General features: G+C 42.0%; 1 protein-coding gene across 10 annotated transcripts in view; it reads right to left on the bottom strand.

Annotated features, from left to right (window-relative positions):
• Positions 1–20,163, bottom strand: part of CSRNP3 (cysteine and serine rich nuclear protein 3) — a 93,663-nt gene that overhangs the window by 20,859 nt on the left and 52,641 nt on the right. For 8 of the 10 annotated variants that reach the window (XM_072341293.1, XM_072341284.1, XM_072341288.1 and 5 more), the window contains exon 3: positions 5,722–5,892. In XM_072341293.1, coding sequence (XP_072197394.1) covers positions 5,722–5,892 — 171 coding nt within the window. Of the gene's footprint in view, positions 1–5,721; positions 5,893–17,677; positions 17,851–18,423; positions 18,728–20,163 lie in introns of those variants that run through there. The other 2 variants (XM_072341282.1, XM_072341290.1) reach the window with 2 other exon arrangements.

The raw sequence follows: 20,163 nt of genomic DNA, 5'->3' as shown, positions 1-20,163 counted from the left end.
TAATGACTACAAATCACATTTCCACCAGTTCTCTTTGTGCTCCATGCTTATAAATGTCTCTGGTGACCGAATGTTCAAGGAAGTCCAAGAATCGCAAACCTGAGGAACAACTGTACTACAAACGAGAGACAGACAGAACACCATGATGCCTATTACCAGACGTTAAGACTCTTCATTACAACCCTTTGTTTTCTGTTAGAAGAAGGACTAATTCAAGAAATTGAGATTTTTCAGTGATTTGTTCATAAAGCTACACAGCAACATGCAACAAGAGTTATGAGCTTCAGGAGTCTTTCTACACAAGAAGCACACACATACCCCTTCTCCTCCTAGTTACTACAGTAATGCTCCAAAATTCAGGGTAATCTTCTGTGAAACATCCAAGTCTCATTTATGCACGACTAAATTATAACTGATAAAACAGGTAAGCAGTGGCAATGATGTACTGACAGACAACTCTCAGACACAAGTAATGCTCTATACACCTATGCTTTTCATCTGCTTTAGGCATCCTCCTTTTGTTCTATGGGCAGTGGACCTACAGTAGCATAAAACTTGTGAAAGACAGAGCACTTAATTCCATATTTCTCATGACTGAAATAGAAGCCAGAAACACCACACCTGGGAACAGATCCTGATACAGCTGCATTTGGCTGTGAAATGCAAAGCATACTTCCTAGTGTAACAAATTCCTGATATGAGTGACATTTTAAACCCATAAAGATTTCCAAACATTTTCTACTGAGCAAACTGGTAGTTCTTTGATTACTAAACATGAATAATCTGGGTTCTGGCTGAACTCCAAAACATAAGCACTTTCTTCTGCTGTCTCAGCTATTCTCCTGATGTCAAAGACGCATTAAAATAAATGTAAACCATATGGCTACTCGGCAGATTACCAGCACTCTTGCATCAATGAGGGCAGAGCAATTCATTGTCACCATCACAGAAATGTCTTAGGCAGATGAACATTCCTAAGGGCTGGGAAAACACTGCAGCCTTTTGAATTAAAACTGTCTTAGATGGGAGGAAACACCACTTTACTTACACTCTACTATCCCTGTTTGTCTGCTTTTTACATACTCTTAGTGCCACGTAAACCGCTATGGCAAGAAGGATTAACTCCGATCTCCACTCGCACAGTGACTCCCATGCAGTGTCCCATCACATCTAGTGACACAGAAGGCAAAGCCTTTCAGCCCCTGGGAACCCAGGTCAGACATCACTGACAAAAGCCAGCTTGCTCCACAGTCTTCTTTGAAAACAAAAACCTGGGGAATCAGCGTATTCCAGAAATTGCTTCTATGCTCCCTCACCACCTCTCTGATAATATAGACTTCCAACAGACGCCGTGTATTACAAATTTAAAGCCCTTCACAACTAAATGCCCTTCCCACAAAACCAGAAATCCTCCTTAGGAGGAAATGCCGCGACACACTGGATCTCACACGTGGGCTTGAAGGCAAGCACAGCATATTCAGAAAGTAGCAACATGAGGGCTGGAAATTGGGCAGGATGGGCTCAATATTGCAGAGCAGTAATGCTGACCCTAACAGAGCTTCACTGCTCCATCCTTCTGGTACCTCCCCCTGCGGTAAATCCAAGGCTAAATTCATCCCACAGCAATGGCTGGATGGGAATGCTTGCATAATGCCAGATTTGCACTGCACTGAAAGGGTTTCTGAGAAAAGAATAGTTCTCAGGCAGCTCTGATGTTTGACAATTTTCACCTGAGCTTCACTAAAAATTTCACCTTATCAGAGTTTTGCTTAAAATTTTACAGAACCATTACAATTCTTTGCATGTTGAAAGCCGAAAATGCACTGCTGAAATCTCAAAGAAAGCTGCATGTTTCCTTCCTCACCGCCCTCTATCTGCAGCAGGCTTTCCTTCGACACTCTACAACAGCACAGATTCTGTGCTCTGCAATATAATCAGTCTGCAGGGAGAACTGGAGACAGTTAACCGCTCTCTGCCTCCTCATTTGCTCTAAATGCCAGCTGCTGTTTCCTGGATGATTATTTCTGACCTTGGCCTTAGCTCTGAGCACTGTGAGTATGCTGCCATATCCTTGCAGGAACGCCCATGCATAACAATTGCATTTGCAGAACTCTCCTAAGACTACAGTCAGTTCTTTGTCCAACCTTATGGGGACTTGTGTGATCAGCCACTGGATACAAATACGACTCCAGTCAACTCCATTAATTTGCATTTTCAGGCACTTTGCATGTGTGATGAACGTCTTCAACGAACGCGTTGTTTAAAGGAAAACCCACCCGTGTACACTGTGCGAAACGCACTCATTTATAGGAGAGAAACTGTCAAAAATACAAACATAAATTAAAAAAACTCCTTCTACAAATCAGCCAGCCTCCTGGTCCCTCTCTAAGCTTTTAAAAACTCCTGCAGTCAGCACCTCCAGGTGAAAGTGAGCAGGCGGGATCTCTTGCAAGCCCTGCTCTCGTTTTGTATGAGTGTTCAACCTCTGAGAAATTCACTCCACTGAATGTCTTTGCATTTCTTGGTATTTCCTGCCCAGATGTATCCACTTCTTTTGAAATCAAAGTCGAGACTCTCTCAGGCTGGTTGTATTTCCTAACGTGAGTTAACAAATGATGAGGAGAATGTATTCCTGATTAGAAAGGAAATTCCAAGCCTTATGGCAGGCAACACAAATATTTGCAAGATGCCATGAAAAAAAAGAACACCTGCATTTAGCTGCACTTCCTAAGTGTTCTCCCATAATAATGTAGCATCTCCATGTCCAACTCCTTGAGATTTCCATCATTAACCAGAAATTAAACAACAGCCTTACGCTGAAGGCTCAGGTAACATCTTTTGCTATGGACCTCACATCAAATTAAACTTCAGCCTTCGCATAAAGGTTGTTTCAGAGAATTCAAACCCTCCTAGTGAATTTCCAAGAATTTTATACCTTCTTCCAAACTCTCACTTGGCCACACAAACTAAACAATCTTAATTTCCTAGTGGCCCTATGATACTCCATTCAGTACTCCTAAGGAAAGAATAGCAGTGGAGATGTACCTGTATTTCAGAATCCTTCTGGTTGTCTTTAATAGTACAATCAATACTGGTGAGCCTAATACCATATATACACGCTTGTAATGCTGCTTGAAAACAAACATTCTTCTCCTCTCTGATATGGAGGAGGGGCTGTGAAATGGGACATAAGCAGACTGGTGATTAGTAACAGGGTTTGGCATTCATTAAGGCAAACCTATGGTGTGACTAATTGTCTGTTGGGTGAAACTGAAATGACCTCAATAGACTGAGAACAGTAAATAGAAGATGGTAAGGTATGTATCTGCTACTGGGAATGTAGGTGCTTGATCACCATTTGATAAGAGAACTGAAAATGCGAAGATGTATCTACATACATACCTGACCAAGAAAAAATTGAAATTCACTGATTTTATGGTTATGGACACGGCAACATTGTCTGCGATTTACAGAGCACTCTGTATTTTACATAAATATATATATTAGACTTGCCCTAAACCCATCTGGCAATGAAAACTCTGAAGCAGAAAGCAGCAACTACTTTATTTAGCAAAAGCAGACTGCAATTTCATTTCATGACTCAGAAGATGCCTGTGACTTGCGCTGTTGCTGCCTTGATCTGTTTGAATGGATATCTTGTTAAAGAAACTCTGTACCTACCTCTTTGTGGTAGCCCCAACAGAAATCACTCATAGACATTTCAGTCATGTATTTTCTGCCATCACACTACAGGTATAGTGATTTGCATCAAAGCTATATTCTGGTGTTTCTGCCCCATCTGAATGATTCACAGCAACCGTATGCCTTGTGTAGCTGAGAGGCTGAACTGAACTTAAGGCTAATGGAGGAGGATAGCTGAGACATTCTTGTTTATCTGAGGTAACAGGTAATGTTTTAAGGGTCGTATAAATACTGAGATGCATCAGTGACTGCAGATAGCTTTATAAACCACCTGCCTGCTCGCTGATGCATCAACAAAGCTGTAGCTACAAGTGATTCAAAACTTATCTTTTTGTCAGGCCAATCAGAAAGGAAAAATAAGATTTAGAGGGCTACATGAGGGCTTTTAAAGGCAGAGTTACAGATGTAACGTAGATTTTGACGTTGACTACAGGTCACTGTGATACTCACATTGCCAGTCAGTAAAGGATGGATGATGGCACTTACAAGATTTGCTTATATGAAAACAGGCAGGAAGACACTGCCAGCTGATACATACATATGGACCTCTAATCGCAACACTTGGGAACGTTATATTTTCCCCCAACCATTTATTGTGTCAATTATAAACAAAGCTCACTGTTATATGCATGTATTACAATGTCTCACAAGTTTCTCCTCTGAATTGCAAGCTTTCTCTGTGTACTCACAATAAAATTGCTGTCTTCTATGTGGGTGGCAATGACTGATGTACAAGGGCTGCTTTCAGCTCATGATGAATAATCATTTAAGTCTTTTAATAAATGCAGAAGTTAAAAGATCAGCATGTAGAGAATATTACCATCAAACTGTTTCCTATTACTACTAACAAGATTTACTGGGTCACTTACTCCTTTATAGCATTCCCATAATATAAAGTCTCCTACTAATACTGAGTCTTAAATATAATGCACTTCATCAAGAGTTTTACATGTAAACACATTAGAAAAGTTGTACCTGCATAACCCTTTGTAGAGGAGCGTTCCATAATAGAACAAAGGATTTGGATGCTCACACCCAGTCCCTAGCTCAAGCTGCACTGCGGCATTAGGCAGACAAACCAATTGTACGAGCCTTCATATCACACGGTACAAGCATGACTTCTGGGTGCAAGCTAAACCATGCAGTTGGAAGGATCACATTATGCATGGGTGATGACAAGGCGCCTCATCTATTCCTGAGCCCACAGTTCTAAGAAACAGCTTTATGGCCACTAGCTCCAGTAGATAGAGCTGAAGCACGAAAACCCCATTTTTTTAAAACATATAGTTCATCATCAAAACAGCAAAGCCACCTGCAACATGCATCATAAACTACAAAAGCAAAACATAAATTGGTCATATATATATGTACAAATACATATATATATGTGTGTGCTGCCCACATAGCCAATGTAGCTTTGCTCACTTAAGAAGAAATGTCTATCTGAGCACAAAAGAATTGCTGAGTACAGATGTCATCCTCTCCATGAAGAACAAAAACTACTGCAATAATGGGTGTCTGTGTCCAATACACAATGTTCCTCCATTCAAAAACAAAACAAAATAAAACAAAACCAACCCCAGCCAAACAATAAAGCCAACAGCGTGTTATCTACCTTGGAGGACATCTCTTGCCAATACAATATTTACTGCAGATTGCTGGCAGTTGTTCAAGGAAAGTAACTAAACTTACCTACAGTATCTTCTGTACAGCACCCACCTGAAATACTGTAAGCACAGTTCCCAGTATTTGCTCTGAGTAGCCACGTAATTCACACAGCAAACAGTTGGGCCTTCCAATCGACTCCACTTTTTTTTTTACAACCACAAACGCTGTACCAGGTAACGTGAAGGCAAAAGGGTACAAGTCTGCTAAGTCATTCTGAGCAAGTCACAAGCTCTCTGAAAGTGAATTTTGTCATATGTTCAATTTTAAATCATCACCTCTATCAAACTATGATGCCTAATTTTATTTTGAGGAACAGAGAGAATTCTTTAGATGCAGAGCATCAGAACTTACGGGTAAAATGATTAGAAGTGGATGGATTGACACTATCACCACTGTCAGCACTTTCACTGCTAGAAATGTCATCATCTGATTCCCGTACAGAGGAGCAAGGTGAGGAGCCATCAACTTCTTCAAACTTCCTCTTCAAAATCCCGCTCATTGCTGCAATGCTGTCACATGCACCTGTAACAGGAACAGAGGTAATAAGTATGGAAACATCCAACTGCAGAATATGCAGTCATTTTTATTTAGAAGTACCAACGAGTCGCCACATCTCATCTTAAATAGCCATTTAGTATGTGATAGTTAAAATTAATTAGGAGACGGTGAAGCCACATGAAAAAAACAAACAAACAAACTTTCATACATAATATTCAAACTTGCTACCTATGGAGATGGATTTGTTGTTAGAACAACATGCAGCACGTTGCCTTAAGGGGTTATTTCTGACATTTCAAGTTACCTCTTTTCATGAAAAGCACAACAATTTTATTTTAAATATAGACTTTCTACAGACCAGTGAGAACCATGACTGCAACAGCCCAATTTTGTGCATCCACTGCAGGGTGCTTAGCAGCCCTGATTTCTACAGACGTGAGCTCCAGTGAAGGTTATGTTGGGACACTTCAAACAAAGAAAAACTTGGAGTTTCACTTCAAACACCCTCACTTGGAAGGAACATTCGCCATCAGAGATGAAATTAAATAAGAACATTACAGTTCCCACTGCCAAATAATGTAATTAGTGCTGACATCACACCTGTAAGGAATCGTAAGTATTCTCTGGTAATTTCAATAATACAGACAGACATAAGGCAATGAAGTCACAAAGACCACATATCAATTTAGAAACCCTTGGAATTCAGAAGTTCCCCGCTCCAGTCAGACACACTAATTGCTTCCCGACCTCTCTCCTCCCCACTCTAAGAAATGAGATGCCTAATAAGCTCCTGAAGTTGTACAGAAAGATGATAAGGCTAAGTATTGCAGCAGAAATTTAGCACCGAAGGTAGAAATTTAAAATGAATTCAGATAATGAAGGAGGAAGTGCACCCCTAACCAGCCAAGAGCTGAAGGGCAGCTGAGCTCGCTCAGAGGATGTGCACCTGCTCCATGGCTCCTGTAGCACTGCAGAGCTGAGCAGTGCTAACACTCAGCCAGGCAAAAAGTTTGTTGAGGACGGGTGATATCCCAGAGTCACCGAGTGAGGCACAAAACCCAGCAGACAGCAACCACAGCTCCCTTCCAACCAACTCTCCTAGGACTGTTAAAATAAATAAATAAACAAATAAATCCCAAAAAACCAGCCAAACAACAAAAGCCATAAGAAAGCAAGCTGCAGGAAGCTAATGTATGTCAGGCTAAATGACTGCCAGCGAGACAAGGTCAAGGCACAGACTGCAGAACCAGCCCCACTGCCTACCAGCACTCTGCACACGCTGGCACGGAGCTCCCCCTGATGCTGCTGGCTGCAGCGGAGCCACAGAAGCCCGCAGGCAGCCTGAGCAAGGCCCCCAGCTTTGGCTGAGGGCCGACAGCCTGGCCAATAATGCACCCAAAAGCCATGCCCTGCTGCCAGCATTGGAAGCCAAACAATGCTGTCCTCAGCCTCGTACCTTTTTGTCTTTTTCATTAGCACGGAGGCAGGCACACGGATGCAGCTGCTACATTCTGACCCCGCAAGTGCAGGACCTTGGTAGATCCCCAGGTATCTTTGTTAAATCTCAAAATCCATGAAGTGTCTCATAGTTCAAATGCCTCCTACATACCCCACCACTCCCTCCAAGCCCTAATACCACAGTTTCCTGATGTGAATAAGCAAAGACAGCAAGTCAGAAGTTTGCGACCAGCTTTTGGCCTGATGTGAAGCTAGAGTAGGACAAAGGTGGCTGTAGGAAGCTGACAACTATGAAAAATATATTGATGGGCTCATCCAGTCATGGGAAGTCTGAAAGACTGAGTTCAAAATGGTAAGTCAGCAAACACAGGTCTGTCTGCAGGAAATCCTAGGAAGGAGACTGCAAGCATAGCAAGGCTGCACCCCAGTGCAACAGAAAGTTCTAATTATTTGCTTTGCTGACACAGGGTTTCCCATTGTCTGCCAGCTCCCAAGCACAGCAGGACAGAGTTCTGGGGAAGTACAAACTTGCCCTTGTAAGCCCAAATTAGAAATTACAGATACATTATACAAAATTTTCATTATGTTGTTTAATTACAAGGCCTAGAACAGAAGTTTTATTATAAAGGAGATCGTTCACCTCTTATGAAGTAAAAGCTGTGAGAAGCACATACATGATTGCAGCAGGTTTAATATCCTGTCTCCAGCAGCAGTATTTAATGCTTCAGTGGAAAGCAATGGAATGAGAAATCCAGCCACAACTCACTGCAAGATACATGGCTTTGCTTCCCCATCCTTGCAGTCAATTTCCCCTAAGCATAAGGCTGAAATGTTGCTATATTACAGTGCACAGGCTCTTATAAATTCATTTGACTTGCTCTCCTGAGGCAACAAGTTTCATATTGGTTTATTGGGAAAAAAGATCAACAAAACAAATCTCCCAAAACTACAGCCACAGTCCATTCAAAATCGCAGCAATTTCAGCCTTTATGCTATATTGGACAGTAAAGAGCAGCAGAAATACAGCTGTGTCTAGAAGTATGCTGTAGAAGACTGCCACACATACAGGAACTTCCCACAACATGGAAATAACTGAAGAGGAGTCACTGAGGTCTTTTTGCATTTTTATAGCAATATTTATGAGTACACTCCAATCTCCAATAGTGGCTATTACAATGGAGGTGCAGTGCCTCCAGTGATGTGTATGGAGTTAGGACATACGCTTGGTGGGGTGCTGAGAGGAGGTGGAGGGAGGAATAGAGATGGAGACAGAAACAGAACTGCAACATCACGTTCCTCAACCCAAAGTTGGGTAACCACAGCTGCCTGAAATTGTGCTATCACCCACATAGCTTATAACTGCATGCTCATCCATTCTGTCTAAGCATCAGGAAGCCCTTCTTTACTGTGCTGGTGCAGTGGCCAAGAGAGGCTGTGGAATCCCCTTTCAGGAGATCTTTACAAGCCATCTGGCACCCTACTCAGGGTGTCCCATCTTATGCAGAGCTGTAGGACCAGATGACTTCTAGAGATGCATGCCAACCTTAAGTATGTTATGATTTTGCCCTATTTGCACTATTCTACTTTCAGCGTGGTATCTAAAGTGTCCATCAGCCAGAACAAGGCAGAGAAAGAGAGCAGAAAATTGTGCAGATCTGAAAGCATCTGTACAGTCAGTTACTATTCAAACAGGCTCTTCACAGTTCTAAGTTAATGATTCCCAGAACAAGGAGCAGGCTCACAACAGTACGCATCCAGCTCCTGTGGTAGGCCCTAATGAAGCCTTCCTGGTTCTGCTCTGCAAACTCACACCGCATTCCCTAGGGCCAAAAAACAAGAGCAAGAGGGGTTATTGTGGAACCTACATACAAAGTACAGCCTCAACGAATCGCAGGTGCATGCGCTCATTCTACTCCTTGAAATGGCACAGGGATACACAGAAATAGTTGACTACTGTCTGCACTAACAGTGGCTTCCAGCTAAGAACCCCTGGAGTGTTAACCCACTCCAGTGCCCTTGTCTTTGACTGTGCAGTCCTTAAATGAAATCTGCTTTCCTGAAAGACTCTGCTTATATGGCACACACCCCTTCAAAGGCATCTAAGTTTTTCAGCAGATCATTTCCTTCACTTTCAAGCTCCCCTAGAATAAAGGCTGCTTCTGTACACACCTAGAAGTTACAAAGGTTTGAGATGTCTGAGTAACTCACATCCAGGTCTCTCTGGGAGCTCAAAACTTGGTGCTCTTCCAAGCAAGGTGTCTGAGAGCAAACAGAAAGTGGAACACAGTTGTAACACATGTCTAAAAGGAAAAAGGGACAGAAAGGTTAGGATGGGCCCAGTCCCACAGGTGATTGATTACATACCTGGAGGCTGTTTGATAGAACACAACACTTGGCAAGCTACCTGTGCACATTCTGTGGCCTACAAATCTTGGCATTATTTTCTACAGTGTGCAACAAACTCCATCTAGACAGAGGACTGAGACTCTCCTCTAGGCTATAGCTCAGAGGCAGCAATTCCTGAACAACAGGTTCAGGTCTCCACTGTTCTGGAGAGCAATTTAACTGTTAAACTGCTCAGAAAAGATGGGACACCCATCCAGCTGCAGATTTTCAAAAGAAAACTGGAGAATGAGGAAGAGTGACCTAGGCTCCATTCTTGAAAGGATAGGTTCATGAACCAGCACTCAGGTCAGGGATCTGGACTGTGGCCACAGAGCACATGGATCCCCTATGAACAGCTGAGCTGGGGCTCCATGCTCAAGTATTTCATTATGGTGACATGAGTTAGGGACTAGTCCTGAAACCTTCCTTAAAAGCAAAAGGTTTTTGGTCCTCAGAACTCAAAGTCTATTCTTACCATGTATCAAAATGTATCTCTGCTCAAAATAAAGGTAATCTACAGCCATCCTGACACTACTGTGGAACACAGGCTGCTCCCTACAGCATGCTTCTGAACCCCAATATCAGTAAAACACCTCACCTGGCAGTGTAATTGCACCTTGTCTTTAAGCACAACAGGGGTCGGACAAATTCCAAAAGATTCTTAAAGGAAATATTTGAAAAACAAAGCAGATGTATTAAATAAAGGATCTCTGGAAGAATGACAGCTCGACCAGTTCATTTCATAATTCTATTTCTGATCCTCTCTCCCATTCAATAAAAGGAAACTGAATTCCATTAAATTGTCTTCTGTTCACCTTAAGATCAACTCAGCTCTCTTAACACTCTCAATTAGGTATTTAAAACACTGGGTGTATATATTACAGTTAACATGTTATCTGGATAGTTAAGAATTTAACCAGGAAATACATCTTCTACAGCAGTGTTTGATTTATGCAGGTCACTACAAAAGTAATGACTCCTAATCATTTCCATGGAAATCACAACAGGAACATTGAGGTACATTTGATTAGAGGTACATAGAGCTACACTGATAGAGTAGATTCTCTGCTACAAAACACTGCTTTTCAACAGACACCACCATCAGCTACACATTTTCACCCACAATAAACAAGAGCCTGCACACTGTGCTTGTCAAATCCTGAGTCAGTGGAGGTGACCCACTATTGCTGTTGCCACTGTTGAAATGAACCACCCACCGCCTCACTGTGCTCACATCCACCATTTGCTCTCCATAAACGTTCAGCAAGTGCCTATGAATGCCAATGGGTACAATTTTATTTCTTACGGAACAATTAAATGACACTTCTCTGCTTCTCGTGAGCTCCGAAGTCAGATGCCATTGTGCCAGACTGCCCCTCTGCTGCCATCTGCTGCATGACATCATCAAGGGATGGAATACCTTCTGAAAGGTCCAACGTCTACCACTATACCACCAACACTGACTTCTGGTACTGTGGGCCAACATATATAAAAAGGAGGGCAGTACTTTTGAAGCATCCCTCATACTTGAGAAAGCGTGAATGCACTGATTGAGGAGGTATCAGCACATTTAGTTGTAGTCTACACACTTTCTTTCAAAAGTATTTCTAGCCACTAGGATTTCACATGGGAAGGGACTGAAGCAGCAATAACAAGACTACAAAAAAGAGATGGTCAAAAGAAACAACTGCGACAACTTACAATGCCCAAGTAAACACAGGCTAAAAGTCAAGTCAAGGATAAAGATATAAACTCACACTGCCTCTGGCAGGAATCAATTAAGCTGGCTATTCTGACCTCTAAATATGTTCTTCTGCAAACTAGCACAAAGGGCTTTCTCTTTTTCTCTCAGTTTTTGCCCATTTTCTCTCAACTCCTTTGCAAGCTTCATACATACTTTCATGTATTTTTATACTTGACAAAAATATTTTAAAAGTGAAAACAGATAAAGAAAAGCATTTGTGCAATGATTCTCCGACCTCACAAACACGCCATGATATGTACAGTCATGGTTACTGAGGCCTACTTTTGTAAGACTTACTTTTCGTTCTTTATTACTTCTACAAACGAACTTTAAAAAGTAAAACAAAGAAAATCTTGCGACTACAGTGGAAGGAAGTTCTCCCATGCCCAGAACTTTGAGGAACAGAACTGAAATTGAAGAGAGAAAAACAAAAAAAAAAAAAAAGAGAGAGAAGGAATTGAAAGTTTAAATTTAAAATAAACAAAAATTTCCCACAGAAACTGGAAGCTGATTCAGAAATGCAGTTTCACATTTTCTTCACTTTTTAATCAGACAGCAAAGCCACGTGCTGTCATGATGACTGAAGGCAGGTTACAAAGGTGATGGTAAGCAAAGCAGATTTAAAGAAATACAAGCAAGCCTCAAAGCTGGCCATTATCATGCTGCAATGATGCATCTTGCTATGTATATGAACACCTAGCTAAGGTTATGCATCCACTTAGCCCCCTCTGAACAAGCCAGCATAAACAGCAGAAGTAGGGCTGTATCAGTACATCCAGCTTCTCAGCTGCATTTGCCATGCAGAACACTGCCCTAATACAGTCACTGTGGTACAAAATGTATTCTGAGCTTCAATATATGTCTCTGAAGTGTAAATATACGCTGTTTTGGACTTAAAAACACACAGCAAAGGGTCATATGAGTGCAAAAATTATACTATTTCCCAGTTATTCACCGTTTGGCTCTGCAGATTCTTTTGCTGTTTTAACATAGGTTTCCCTTTGCCACAACCTGAAGAAATGTAATGATGTATACACATTTAATGTGGATGTTCAATATGCCTTACCAAATATTGCATATAAGAATTCATAGCATATGTAGCATGAACAACAGTCTTAGTTTATTATGCACTGAATCCTGAGATATTAAAGAGCTGCCTGTGCAGAGCCAGCAGCCATTTGCGTTTTAGTGGTGCTGCAGTTTGTTATACAATAGGCATGCTCAGCACGTTCCCTAATGGAGACTAGCAACTTTCCTTTTCTTAACTCAGCATTCAAACTCCAGTTTGGCAGATCATTTTGACCAACCCCATGCTTCTGCCTTGTCACAGCCACAGCAATACCTTCCCCTGTGTCTATAAAAGCCCAGATACGGACCTGGGACTCCAGCAGCCTCTAGGTTTTCTCTGAGGGAGAGCACAGAACCTGGTGCAGAGTTCTAAGAGCTGGATCACGTCCTTCCAATCTCACTAACCAGCCATTTAAAGCTAATAGTGTTGTTGTTTTTTTGTTTGTTTTCTTTTGTTTTTAAAAAATCTGATCACTTAAAAGCAACTCAATCACCCTTAACATCTTGTTTTTATTTTTATACTAAGCATTAAACAGAAAGAACATTATTAACCCAATTCTCTAGAAACTAAATAAATATTTGGAACAGCTATTAACAGTAACATAGTGACAGATAGTAGTATGTAGTAGCTCAAGGCACTTCTGGAAGAGATTATTCAGTCATCTATTTCTAACAGTAGTCTCAAAAAAGTTGGAAACTAAACAATACCTCAAAAATACCAGAATAACTATTGTTTTCTCTAGCAGGAGTATTTGAGGGACAACGTACAAAACAGGCCCCTGGAAACAAAGAATTTTGCTTGGGGGGAGGTACTATTCAACTACTACCAAACAAATGAATATCATCTCCATGGCATGAGCATGCAACCACAACTTCATTCAAAGCTTGGCCAAAATTAGTAAAGGGATGTTTAAGTGCATCTTTTTTCTCCTGAGAGTAGAGTCAATAAAACTATTTGTACTGGGAAATATAAATTATTAATATCTACTGGAAGGTTGTGATGTTTCTAAACTATCTTCCGAAATAGCTTTATGGCTATAACACCTCAAGCTTTCATGCCTAAATGAAGGCCAATGCACAGCCAACATACAATACTACTATTTGCAGGTTTAATGCACACTCACAAAATAGTCATAAGGAGACATTCAGGCCTGCAAAACCCACATCCAAATAAAAGGAAGTTACTATTTGCTGCTATTATTTGCCTCTATTTGTGGTGTATCTATGAAATCAAAATTAAAAAACCTGGTACATTTATTTACAAAATCCTGCAGAACTTTAGCAATGATAGTATTTCAATAATAAACACTGAAGGTGAAAATTCACACAGACAAAAAAAGATACACATTGAATTACTGAACGTAGGCTACATATTTATACAATTCAACAGTTGCTAAGACTTCTCATGTCATTAAAACATACGTAGTGGGGACAATTCACCTTCTCTTCTGCAAGTAGCACAAGGAAAAAATAATTTACTCAGTTATCAGAAAATATGAGAAAATTTAATTCCAGACTTACAGCATAAAAGCATTCTGTGAAACAAAGGGAGCCTGATTGTTTATGGATGTGCACACTGTGGTCAGATCACCTGAGGCACAGTAGGAGGTTTGGTTCATAGATGTTCTCCTCAGAGACGGTTTAGAAATAAACAGAAAAGCACTCGTGTGTGGTTGCTTTAATAATCAGGGATTTAGTCACACATCAAACTTCTTTTAATTGCTATACACGAACAGTCTCTCTCTTCTCTATCTCAGTTCACAGAATACTTGAAGACTATCTACTGCTCTTTCAAGCTCAGCTGAAATGAGGTAAAAAGTTAAAGAACTAATAAGGAAAATATGACAGATATAAGGGACAATATAGCATGCATAAAGAAGGTGTAACAGTCTAGACCTATTTTCTTAAGAAATCAGTTAAAAAGATGAACTAAACAAAGATTTCAAACTCCTGGACCACGGCCTCACTGAATGAGATGGCTGATTTTTATAGAGCGGCACAACACATGCAATCAATGAACTGAAATGCTTCCCTATAAGCCAGCAATTTCAGTGACTGACAACCTCAAAAGGTAGGAGTTTTAAAGTGTACACTCAATTACAGTCAATCTTACCCTTAGTAACTTCGTATCTTTGGCCATGAAAAAACATACGTTGGTCCTTACTTGCCTGAAAGGTTGCATTTCAACACAACAGCACAGGAAGGAAATGTACAGTGATACACAGTATTGTATATAAAGCTACAGACCACAATGAGGTTTTATCTAAAATTAGATCCTATTCGTATTAAATTGGAATACTCATTTTCTTTGCTTTTTTGTAATACTGGAGAAAATTTGGAATCTATGGCTGCAGAGACCTGGCATCATAATAACAATGCCTAAAAATCCTATTCAGTTCATTCTATATCTCAAAGCTGAAAACTCTTCAGAAGGCTGACAGAAGAGCTGCAGTTCTAAGAACATCTATGCATAGTCACACAGCTCCCAAGACATTTGTTACCAATGTTACCATCAGCACTGAATAGAAACCAAGCAGCTAGCCCGCTGCCATGGCACTGTCTGACTTGTAAGCACCTTATGACCACTTGGCAGCACAGCCAAGTGACTCTGCTGGGACAGAACTAATTATCTGCCCCATGGTCTCAAAAATTTTTTCCAGACTTCTGTTGTTGGTAATTATTCATAGCTTCCACTTATCACAGGTTTCATTACGAAACCGCATCCCTACTTAAGGAGAGATGGAGAAACTAAAGCCTTAACTACACAGATCTGAGATAAATAGTACGTAAATTTCCCTGGATTTTGTGCATTGGCAGATGAGCCCTATCTGCTGTTTTCACAGAATCACAGGGTTTGGAAGTGATCTCAAGAGATCATCAAGTCCAGCCCTCCAGCTAAAGCAGGTACCCCTACATTACAACATTCAATCCCCTTCTCAGAGTCAAAAAACCTGCAAAAGAGCAATGAAACAACAGTGACCAAAACATGCTACCAGGACTCCAAATGACATCAAACGCTTTAAAGATGTGATGGTGTTCGGTGATGTTTTACTGAGAAAATGCCACATTCATAAAACCTACTTTTCTCAGCATCCTAATTGGGTGAGAGCTAGGATGAAGATCCTAGCAGAGACACTACATGTAAATTTATATTTCAATGGCTTTATTGATCCTGCCATGGATCATACTTGCCTTGCTTCAACCAGATCCACACCTGCTTGTTTGGGGAAAACAAACAAACAAGCAAAAACCTTTTAAAAAAACCTAAACCTTAGAAAATCTAAACATGAGGCTCAGTAGGTTCAGTTAGCAGAAGTATCTTTTAAGAGCAAGTAAGAGTTTTAAAGAACAGAATCACTTATTGCTATTTTGGAGAAAATATTTAAGTTTCAGAATGAATTTCCAAATATTCTTCATTATGTATCCTATACCACAATATAAACATCTCCAATTAATGCTAACCCTTACTATCCCTTTATTATACCTGCTGAAATAAATGTTTTTAGGGAAGAGGAACACTTTTGCTGAAAAACAAGCTAGATCAAGTGTCTAAAACACCGAACAAGATAAGTACTATGTGTGCTCTAAACATTAAACACCAGATGTGGACTTTTCAGCTTTTGAATACATGGGGAGCAATCAATGCTGAATTTTAGCAATTCAGGAGGGCAGAGACACGATTCTGTCTCCACAGCACTGGATGGCAAGAGGAAGACCTGGCTCTGTTTATGATGTTTAAAGGAGATCAACATCCAGCATTCTGACTGCAGCAATATGTTTTTATAGACCATAGCTCTAATAGGTCTTAAATCACAAACAAAGTGTTTCAGAATTGCCATAGCTTGGCATCAGCCCAGGACACCTGCTTGCTTTGGGAGGTCTTGGGATTTTTTCCTTAATGTTCTTTAAATAACTCAATACATGGAATGCTTTAGAGCACGAATGCCTGATCCACAAAGATTCCGTCCGCAGGAAATCTGTCTTTTTGTTCCTTTGTGTATGGATGGAAAAAGCAGGCTTGTGTCAGAGCAATGGTTCCTTCAGAGCAGCGAGAAAGTGGCTCTGATGGCCCTGCTGGTATTCAGCACAGGCTGTTAGAGCTGCACTTAGGTACATACTGTTAGAACCTAACTGCCTCACACATCTCACAGCACACCGTATTGTTAAAAAACAAATACTGCAATTATAAAATCACATGACAATACGTTATGTTCTCCATTTAGTTCAGAGGAGCAAGCTCAGTGCGTGTCACTGGGCTGGATGCACACACCATGCACGCCACTGTGTGAGCAGCTCATTAAGCACACTGCAGGCTGATGGAAGGGATAAGAGGCAACCTCTGCAACACACCCTTTGTGATCTATTGCCTACAACGTACAAGTCTGTTTGCTGAGAGATGCCAAACTGTGCGGTTTTTGATTCTGAATTAAACTGAACAGGAGAAACACAGTAACAGAATGAATGACCGGCACACCTTCAGGCAGGTTTTAGCAACATCTGCAAGCAGAGAACTTCGCATTTAAAAGCACCAATTTTTTAAAAGGAGAAACGCAGGAGCTGCACAACCCTTGCCAAGGAGTCACAACCAGCCCCCCGCCACGCATCCGTAGCGCACTCCGGGCCCGCTCGGCCACGCTCAGGTAAGGCCCCACCACCCACGGCCGCCCCCCTTCGCACGGCGCCGCCTCCCGCTGCGGGGCACGCCGCGCTCAGCCCGCCGGGACGGCCGCAGCGCCCCCATCGGCGGCCGGGCCCCCACGGCAGTGCCCTCACGCTCCGCCCCGCCCGGCGGGAGCCCGCCCGCCGCCGCGGTTTCCAGGGAGACCCGCACGCCCCTGACCTCCCGCCTCCGCAACGGCCGAGCGGGCCTCTCGCTAATTCTTCGCCTTTTTTAATTAAGTAGGGCCGCGACGTCGGGAGGGAAGCGACGGCCGCGATTCCTGCCCAGGCGCGGGAACGCAGTGCGGCTGCGGCGAGCAAACGGCTACGGCTGAATGCGCCGCTCGGTCGAAAGCCCGACCCGGCACGGCAGCGGCGTCCGACCCGGGAAGGAGGCCCCGTACCGCGTTTTGTTTCTCCGCCACCCCCTCCTCGCTGAGCGGCTCTGCCCAGGCCCGGTCCGGTTCTCCCGGGCGGCGCCGCAGCCTCACTCACCCGAACGCTGCAGGAGCGCGGCCGTAGAGATGTACGGCTGGAAAGGTTTGCAGGGTTCGTGCCCGATGGGGTAAGATGGAGACGCGGCACGTCGGTGCTGTGAAATCCCCACCGGATTTCCATACGTATAAAACCGATGTATGCATAGCTGAGTTACCGAGCGAGATGGACACCTGCTTGGAAATGATAAGATGTATTCTGTCTTAAACAAGAGCGGAATAAACGCAGAGGGAGGCAACGTATCATCCATGAGCACATACAGCTGTGTTAAAAATCATACACACACCGCTTCCAAATTCATCTCAGAGAAAAATGAAAGAAAAATCCCAAAGCTGTCTGATATGCTCCAACATACGGCCTCAGAGCAAACGTAAACACTACACGTTTCCTATCCAGACAGAATTAGTCTTGAAAACCTAGCAGAATAATAGGCTGTTGTTATTAAATATTTTATTATATTGGTGAATGATCCATCCAGCATAAATTTCATTTCACTTGCAACCCAGTTTTCATGCATAATTAAAGTTTGACTTGCATAGGAATAACACAACGCTGGTAGGGCGCATCTGGTCCCCGAGCGCACACAATGTCTTGGAATCACAGCATGTGCAGACTTCCCATCCCGCCTCACCCGATGGGAGAAATACCTGGCTTCGCTAAAAATAGGGAAATAGCAAAACCACCGCTAAGATGTTAAATGCTGACGGGTGTGAATAATCCGTAATAAAACAAAACCAAAAACTGACCTGTTCAAATGGTTGCTTTTCCAATCCATGCACTGTTTTTATTAATTAGGAACCAACCCAGACCGATCGTCACTTTATAACGTCTGACATATTCCCCGTCTCTCCGGCGCAGCAGATCCTCCCGCGGCTCGCAGCCCGCCGTGCTGCTGGTACCATATGCTGTATTGTTCAGCGAGCAGCGCAGCGCCGCGCACAAAGCCCCATTACCTACTGCTGCCGGCGCCGCTCGCTCACTGAGGCTGCCTGTGCGATCACATGGGAGCGCTGCCGGAGGAAGCCAGGCATGCCACTCATCGCACTGACTATGGATATATTTTTTTCCACATCCCTGCCCCCCCCGCAATCAGCTGAGGTCTACTATGAGGAAGGAATAACAAATTCTAAAGCTTCTTTAGCTCGTGAAGGCAGCCGACGCCATGGAAAACCCCCTCAACTTTTTATTAGTATTATTATTTGTAATTATTATTCCCTTTGTAACAGAGGTTCAGGTAGACATTCAAAGGAGTTTTTACGTCATTTTTCCTTGTGGGCAGCAATGAAAACCTTGCACTGTCTGCAGCACTGCACACACACACTGCCATTAATATTCTAAAGAGGTAATATTTTCCCAACACGTTTAATCTGCTGCTGTTTATCCTTTATGTGGAGGATGAGTTTCTGAATGAAGAATTGTTCCTAAAAAGCAGCCCCTTGATTTCAATTTGTCTCATCCAAGGGCATTACCCTGTTATCTCTGATCATAAAATTAGTTTTGCCGGTTTCAGTGCGACCGTTCAGGTGAATAAGAATTGGCCATTTGAGCAAGGCTTATTCCCAGCCCGAAATGACAAATTATACAGCGCAATGAAGTCTGATCCCTTCTGGTAACATGTGTGATGACATGGTTTGGGTTTGGGTTGGCTGGGTTTGCCTTTTTGTTGTCTGTTATTTTACGCAAATTTTAAATTGAAACAATATTTTATATTGCCTCAAAGCTTAATATTTATCCAAGGGTTTTATACAGGACTGAGTGAGTAAATACATGCAAAATGACAGAAGCGTTTATACGCAAAGAAAGTAATAAAGATTTTTTCATTGCTAACATTATCAAGGCTCCACAATCCATCACAGATTTTTTCAAGACAGCCTAATTCCTACCTCAGAATTACCAGGGTATTCTAGTTATAAATTCTAACAAACCAACATCTCCATCCTGAAAACCAGCGTTGAGCAAGTAATTAACCCTAATAATAACACCGCAAAGATGCAGCTCCGCTGTGAAATTGTGAATTATCTCTGGAACAATTCACTGCATTTTCAAAACATAAGCTGGCAAAAATAAACTGTTTTCTCATTAACATTCCACAAATGGAATCCTGACTCCTTCTCTTTAAAACCTCCCTCATTAGAATAAATGACAGCTTGTTGCACTTTGTTTGCTTTATTCTGGTACTACGGAAGTTTTGCTACTGATTTGCATGGAAGAAGGAACAAGCATGACAAACAGATTCATGCAATTTTCTGTCGTCATGCAAATCAGTGACAAAACTCTCAAACTCTTTATTGTTCTCCACATTTCACTCATCACATATTATTAAGGTTTTCTACCACCTGATACGCAGTCTCTGTGATTGCACTGAATTATAAAAGGCGAGAAGTAAAGGACACAGAACTACCTACTGCTCAACCCAATGATGAAACCCTGCTAGGATCACATTCATTTTGTTAAATAAATTAAAAAAAAACACTCTTATCAAGAAT

This window comes from Excalfactoria chinensis, chromosome 7 (assembly GCF_039878825.1).
Source record: "Excalfactoria chinensis isolate bCotChi1 chromosome 7, bCotChi1.hap2, whole genome shotgun sequence".
In the NCBI taxonomy this organism is placed as follows: Eukaryota; Metazoa; Chordata; class Aves; order Galliformes; family Phasianidae; genus Excalfactoria; species Excalfactoria chinensis.
This window is presented reverse-complemented; position numbering and strand designations above follow the sequence as displayed.